Here is a 7643-nt window from a genome sequence, read left to right as displayed (position 1 = left end):
GCGAGGGAGGAGATTGATGAGCCATCTTTGCATCATCAATGAGGTCAGGAGAGGTTCCGGAGGATTGGAGGGTTGCGGATATTGTTCCCTTATTCAAGAAAGGGAGTAGAGATATCCCAGGAAATTATAGACCAGTGAGTCTTACTTCAATGGATGGTAAGTTGATGGAGAAGATTCTGACAGGCAGGATTTATGAACATTTGGAGAGGCATAATATGATTAGGAATAGTCAGCATGGCTTTGTCAAAGGCAGGTCGTGCCTTATGAGCCTGGATTGAATTTTTTGAGGATGTGACTAAACACATTGATGAAGGTAGAGCCGTATATGTAGTGCATATGGATTTCAGTAAGGCATTTGATAAGGTACCTCATGCAAGGTTTATTGAGAAAGTAAGGAGGAATGGGATCCAAGGGGACATTGCTTTATGGATCCAGAACTGACTTGCCCACAGAAGGCAAAGAGTGGTTGTAGATGGGTCATATTCTGCATGGAGGTTGGTGACCAGTTGTGTGCCTCAGGGATCTGTTCTGGGACCCCAACTCTTTGTGATTTTTATAAATGACCTGGATGAGGAAGTGGAGGGGTGGGTTACTATATTTGCTGATGACACAAAGGTTGGGGGTGTTGTGGATAGTGTGGAGGGCTGTCATAGGTTACAGCAGGACATTGATAGGATGCAAAATTGGGCTGAGAAGTGGCAGATGGAGTTCAACCCAGTTAAGTGTGAGGTGGTTCATTTTGGTAGGTCAAATATGATGGCAGAATATAGCATTTATTTTAAGACACTTGGCAGTGAGAATGATCAGAGGGATCTTGGGGTCCAAGTGCATATGACACTCAAAGCTGATATGCAGGTTGACCCTGTGGTTAAGAAAGCATACAGTGTATTGGCCTTCATCAACCATGGGATTGAGTTTAAGAGCCGAGAGGTGATATTGCAGCTCTATAGGACCCTGGTCAGACCCCACTTGGAGTACTGTGCTCAGTTCTAGTTACCTTACTACAGGAAGGATGGGGAAACCACAGAAAGGGTGCAGAGGAGATTTACAAGGATGTTGCCTAGATTGGGGAGCATCCCTTGTGAGAATAGGTTGGGTGAACTCGGCCTTTTCTCCTTGGAGCGACGAAGGATGAGAGGTGACCTGACAGAGGTGTACAAGATAAAGAGAGGCATTGATCATGTGGATAGTCAGAGGCTTTTCCCCAGGGCTGAAATGGCTAACACGAGAGGGCATAGTTTAAAGGTGCTTGGAAATATCTACAGAGGAGATACCAGGGGTTAAGTTTTTTTTTTACACAGAGTGTGGTGATTGCGTGGAATGGGCTGCCGGCAGCAGTCATGGAAGGGGAAACGGTAGAGTCTTTTAAGAGACTCCTGGACAGGTACATGGAGCTTAGGAAAATAGGGGACTAAGTGAAAGCCTTGGTAGTTCTAAGGTAAGGACATGTTTGGCACAGCTTTGTGGGCTGAAGGGCCTGTATTGCGCTGTGGGTTTCCTATGTTTCTATGTTTAACTGCGATCTCAAAATTTTAACAGGTTGTTTGCAACCCAAATGTAATTTTTCCCCACACTCTACTAGCTTCATGTAAGTTTTCTCATACACTCCAGTGGTTTGCACCAATTTATTATCTTTCTATCCATGCCCCACTGCTTGTACGATTCTACTTTACTGGCGATCTACTGGTTTGCACCTGGCTCTAATACCCATTGTTTCTGTTTTACAGATATATTTAAAACTAGCAGCGCAATAGTCCTCACTCCTGATTTCCATCAGATGATGTAAAGGCCAGAATTAGTTTTCTCTCAGACTATTTGTAACATAAATGGAATTTCTTAACCCTTTTGTTTAGCCGCTGAAAATCCCCTGTCTTTGATTATTCTGAGTTCGAAATCATATCAATTACATCAATTGACGGATTTTGGTGTTTATGTCCAAGGTTCTTTTAGAAGTCAGGAACAAGGCATAACACTTGTTGTTTCATGATCATTTTATTCAAAGTTGATAGAACAGGAACAGAACAGCGACAGGGGTCTACTAATTGAAGAAAAGAGAGAAACTAAAAATGGTGGCTAGCTTAAAACAGCTACTTTTTTTGCTTAAAGAAAAATATTCCATTCAAATATTTAGATAATACTGATACAACTAGAAAGTATTTAGCCAATACTGCAGTAAAAAATCAACCAATCAGAAAACACTTACAGTAACACTAGGAAGTTGGTGAACCCTGTAGAATTTTGTTTCTGCATAACTATGATCTAAAATGTGATCAGATCTTTATGCAAGTTCTAAAACTAGACAAAGAGAGAGAATTAAATAACACAAAACATTATACTTGTTGATTTATTGAGAAAAATGATCCAATATTACATGTATTTGTTAGAAAAAGTAGGGGCAATGCCTTCTACAAAAATTATTTGGAGTCAGGTATTCCAATCAATGGGATGAGATTGGAGGTGTGGATTGTAGAGGTGCCCTGCCCGATTGTTTTTAAAAAAACACACACAAAGTCAGGTTACTAATGGAGTCCGCTCCTGGCAAGAAAGACCTGTTTATGTGCCTCGATCAAAACAACTTTCAGAGGGACTCAGAAGAATTGTAGAGATGCAAAAAGCTGGAAAAGGGGACAAGAATTTCAAAAGACCTGGGTGTTCATCAGTCCACAGTAAGAGAAATTTCCTTCAAATGGAGGAATCTCAGTACTGTTACTATTCTCCCTAGGAGTGGGCATCCAAAAAATATCACACCAGGAACACATCATGGAATGCTGAAGGAGGTGAAAATGAATCCAAGGGTAACAGCAAAGGACCCGCAGAAATTTCTAAAACTTGCTCAACTCTCTGTGTTTCCACTATAAGAAACACACTGAACAAGAATGGTGTTTATGGAAGGACACCAAGGACGAAATCACTGCTCTCCAAAAGAAAACACTGCTGCACATCTCAAGTATGCAAGAGACCACCTGGTATTCGACAATGCTTCTGCGATAGATGAGACAAAAGTTGAACTTTTTGGCAGAAATGCACATTGATATGTTTGGAGGGAAAAGGGCACTGCACACCAACACCAAAACCTCATCCCAACTGTGAAGCATGTTGGAAGGAGCATCATGGTTTGGGGCTACTTTGCTGCCTCAGGGCCTGGACAGCTTGCAATCATTGAGGGAATAATGAATTCAAAATTGTATCCAAACATTTTACGGAGAATGTTAGGGTAACTGTCCGTCACCTGAAACCTAATAGAAGTTGGATAATGCAACAAGACAATGACCTGAAAGACAACAGTCAATCAACAACAGAATGGTTTAAAAAGAAAATTCATGTTTTGGAATGACCAAGTCCAAGTCCTGATCTTATTCCTATAGAACTGTTATGGAAGGTCCTGAAGCAAGCAGTTCATGCAAGGAAGTCCACAAGTTGAGGCAGTTTTGTAAGGAAGAATATTCTAAAATTCCTGCAAGCCTCAAGCCTATGTGCTGGAGTGATCAATAGTTACCAGAAACGTTTGGTTGAAGTTACTGCTGTACAAGGGGGTCACACCAGTTACTGAAAGCAAAGGTTCACATACTTTTTCCCACAAATACATAAAATATTGGATCATTTTTCTCAATAAATAATGAAGAAATAGAATGTTGTTTGTATTGCATATTTAATTGGGCTCTCTTTATCTAGTTTTGGGACAGGTGAAGATCTGATCACATTTTAGGTCATATTTATGCAGAAACAGAGAAAATTCTACAGGGTTCACAAACTTTTTAGCACCACTGTACTTAATAAAGTCCAAAGAAACTTCTAGAAATATACTTTGTACAGCTACTAGAGGCATATTAAACTGTTGTGCATACAAAGGTTATTTAAAATTAAACAGTTAGATCCAACACTCTCACTCCCTGCACACTCACAGTAATAGTACATGCTGAAGCTCCGAGATTCCTGGGAAAAAACAGCGCCATTGAAAGTGCCTCCTCTCTGCCAAATGGCTCCAATCCAGTCAATGTTTTTATGAGAGCTCAGTAGCCAGTTTAATACAGCAAGCTCCCACAAGCAATATACTAATTTCAATGTGAATCATTCCCACAGTTTGAGCAGGTGAACAGCCTCTCCCTAGTGTGAATGTGCTGGTGTGCCAATAGGTCAGTTGATTGAATGAATCCCTTCCCACAGTCTGAGCAGATGAATGGCCTCTCCCCAGTGTGAACTCGCTGATGTACCTTCAGATGAGATGACTGAGTGAATCCCTTCCCACAGTCTGAGCAGATGAATGGCCTCTCCCCAGTGTGAACTCGCTGATGTGCCAGTACGTCATATGACCGAGTAAATCCTTTCCCACAGTATGAGCAGGTGAATGGCTTCTCCCCAGTGTGAACTCGCAAATGTACCTTAAGTTGAGAGGATTGAATGAATCCCTTCCCACAGTCTGAGCAGGTGAATGGCCTCTCTCCAGTGTGAACTGACTGGTGTGTCTGTAGGATGGATAATTGAGTGAATCTTTTCCCACAGTCTGAGCAGATGAATGGTTTCTCCCCTGTGTGAACTCTCTGGTGTCTCTGTAGGTTGGATGAGTTAGTGAATCCTTTTCTACAGACTGAGCAGGTGAATGGCCTCTCCCCAGTGTGAACTAACTGGTGCACCTGTAGGATGGATAACCGACTGAATCCCTTCCCACACACAGAACAGGTGAACGGCCGTTCCCCAGTGTGAACTCGCAGGTGTCTCTGCAGGTTGGATGAGCTAGTGAATCCCATCCCACAGTCTGAGCAGGTGACTGGCTTATCCCCAGTGTGAACTCGCTGGTGTACCTTAAGTTGAGATGACCGAGTGAATCCCTTCCCACAATCTGAGCAGGTGAATGGTTTCTCACCAGTGTGAACTCGCTGGTGTGCTAGCAGGTCATATGACCGAGTAAATCCTTTTCCACAGTCTGAGCAGGTGAATGGCCTCTCTCCAGTGTGAACCCGCTGATGTACCTTCAGTTGAGATGACCGAGTAAATCCCTTCCCACAGTCAGAGCAGGTGAACAGCATCTCCTTAGTGTGAACTAACTTGTGTGCCAGTAGGTAAAAAGACTGAGTGAATCCCTTCCCACAGTCTGAGCAGGTGAACGGCCTCTCCCCAGTGTGAACTGACTGGTGTGCCTGTAGGTTGGATGAGTGAGTGAATCCCTTTCCACACACAGTACAGGTGAACGGCCTCTCCCCAGTGTGAACACGCAGGTGTCTCTGGAGGTTTGATGTGTGAGTGAATCCTTTCCCACAGGCTGAGCATGTGAACGGTTTCTCCCCAGTGTGAACTCGTTGGTGTGCCATTAGGTCATATGTCTGAGTGAATCCCTTCCCACAGTTCGAGCAGGTGAATGGCCTCTCCCCAGTGTGCACTAACTGATGTGTCTGTAGATCACATGACCGAGTGAAACACTTCCCACAGTCTGAACAGGTGAATGGCTTCTCCCCAGTGTGAATTCGCTGATGTACCTTCAGTTGAGATGACCAAGTGAATACCTTCCCACAGTTTGAGCAAGTGAACGGTTTTTCCCCAGTGTGAACTCGCTGATGTACCTTCAGATGAGATGACTGAGAGAATCCTTTCCCACATTCAGAGCAAGTAAATGGCCTCTCCCCAGTGTGAACTGACTGGTGCGTCTGTAGGCCAGATGCCCGAGTGAATCCCTTCCCACAATTTGAGCAGGTGAACAGTCTCTCCCTAATGTGAACGTGCTGGTGTCTCTTCACGATGGATGGCTGAGTGAATTCCATCCTACTACCTGAGTAGGTGAACAGCCTTTCCCCAATGTGAACTAACTGGTGTGGTAGCAGACTAGATGACCAAGCAAATACCTTCCCACAGTCTGAGCAGGTGAAAGGCCTCTCCCCAGTGTGAACTCGCTGCTGTTTCTGCAGGGAGGAATGAGTGAATGAATCCTTTCCCACAGTTTTCTGTCAATTCCCTGGTAATGTATCAAGTCAGATGTCAGATGTAGTGAATCCCTCGCACAATCAATGCAGTTGAAGACCTTCTCTCGAATGAACAAATGTTGGTGTGCTCTCAGCACCCAGTTCCAGTGGATTTCAGAGTTACAACAGAAAACTTCATTTCAGACACAAAGCACGTTTCCAGCTGGGATGAGATACTTCTTCATCTCCAATGATCAACAACAGATATATTGGTGTTAGAAAGGAAATATCTGGTCCTTCCTTAAATATCTGGACAGAGACAGCAACACTGATATGTTCTTGTGTTTGGGATTCCCGTTCACAAATTCTTTGCTGTTTCAAACATGTACAAAAATTTACAAAAGACATCAGTGGGTGAAGGACAGTATTTCAGATGAGATCATTTTAGTCTCTATGGTGAGCTCTGACATCCCACTGTAACAGTAAGTTTCAACCCAAGTTGGCAGAAGTCGTTGTCCTCAAACTGGGCAGGGTATAGGCATTTGGACTGACAATCAAATCCTCTGACAGACTTCCTGTCTGTATAAGAATGGGACATTTCTACCCATCTTCAATCTGTGACTTTGCTCAGTTTGACTCTCTGCATTAGTATTATTCACTGTGCCCTCTGAGTTGTGTGACCAGAAAGTAACTGAAATGTTCTTGCGCGGAAAGCCTTTGCTGCTGTACAGCTGTAATTTTCTTTTACATAATATTAATTTAAGGTGCAGCAGTTTTCAAACCCTGTACAAATTTCCTGTGCAGACTGTACAGCTGAAAAAAATGAGGGAACATTGGTATCATTTCAAGTTCTGGCCATGTCCCAAAGTGCTACAAAGAGCACACGATATTACACGGCTGATTCTGGAGACTTTCTGATCACTCTGACCCCTCCTAGTGTGATTGACCCTAGTGAACTCATCGATGGCAACGCCAATGAATATGAAGGGGAGGCAGCAGTCTTTCACATTGGAGTGAGACACTTTAGTGATGTGAAATCTACAGGTCACTTGTTACCAGGACACAGTTGTTCGATATAATTAGCATCCAGAGAGAACGGTACAAAACATGTTCTCATGGGTAGAAATGCCCAGAACAAGAGGCGGTGATTTTCTCAAGGTTATGGAAGGATTTTGTTATTTTTTTTCTTCGCGAGTTCCTAATCCCTGGATTTGGATGGCTGGAGCTCGGCAGTGTCTGAGAGACCCGTCCGCTCTCAGTCCCTCAGCAGAGATCCCCCCGGGCCCGGGTCTGAGAGAGATGGGAAAGATCGGGACTATCCCGGAGTGCGGGACCACGGTGTATTCGGAGCTCAGAGCAATTGTCCCTCAGCCGGTGTGCGGACGGCGGTGACGGTGAAACTCCCGCCCGGAGCCCCGATCCTACCTGCCGCCGAGTCCCCAGAGCCCTTTGTCCGCTGAGCGCATGCGCGACATCCGGGGATCATCTGGTACCATTGCGCCTGCGCATTTGATCGCCTGGGCACTGCCGGCGAATTCCGAAGCGCCGGGTTTTCAGGGTAGCGCTCATAAATTCTAGGTAAGCAAGATGCTGTTAAAGGTGTCTGCGAGCACCGCTTCCTCGCCACAGTCTCAAAAACAGATAATGTTTTTATGTAGAAAAATCAGCAGCTACTTTAACTGTTGTATTCAATATCCACAGGTGTCCCGTGTGTCAAAATCCAATCCGCATACAAATGCAGATATTAAACAA

General features: G+C 44.1%; 1 protein-coding gene across 1 annotated transcript; it reads right to left on the bottom strand.

Moving 5' to 3' along the window:
* Nucleotides 1-2017: 2017 nt before the first annotated feature.
* Nucleotides 2018-7333, bottom strand: LOC140201549 (uncharacterized). Its single transcript, XM_072265833.1, has one exon. The coding sequence runs from the start codon at nucleotides 5751-5753 to the stop codon at nucleotides 4059-4061; it is 1695 nt and encodes a 564-aa protein (XP_072121934.1). The 5' UTR covers nucleotides 5754-7333; the 3' UTR covers nucleotides 2018-4058.
* Between the last annotated feature and the right edge of the window lie 310 nt (nucleotides 7334-7643).

Source organism: Mobula birostris, chromosome 8, assembly GCF_030028105.1.
Source record: "Mobula birostris isolate sMobBir1 chromosome 8, sMobBir1.hap1, whole genome shotgun sequence".
NCBI classification, from domain to species: Eukaryota; Metazoa; Chordata; class Chondrichthyes; order Myliobatiformes; family Myliobatidae; genus Mobula; species Mobula birostris.
Note: the sequence above shows the minus strand (reverse complement) of the source record. Positions and strands in the feature narration are given on the sequence as shown.

What these genes read in the sequence shown, in the direction of transcription:
- LOC140201549 (XM_072265833.1), bottom strand. Translation starts at nt 5,753, where the DNA reads ATGGAATTCACTCAGCCATCCATCGTGAAGAGACACCAGCACGTTCAC.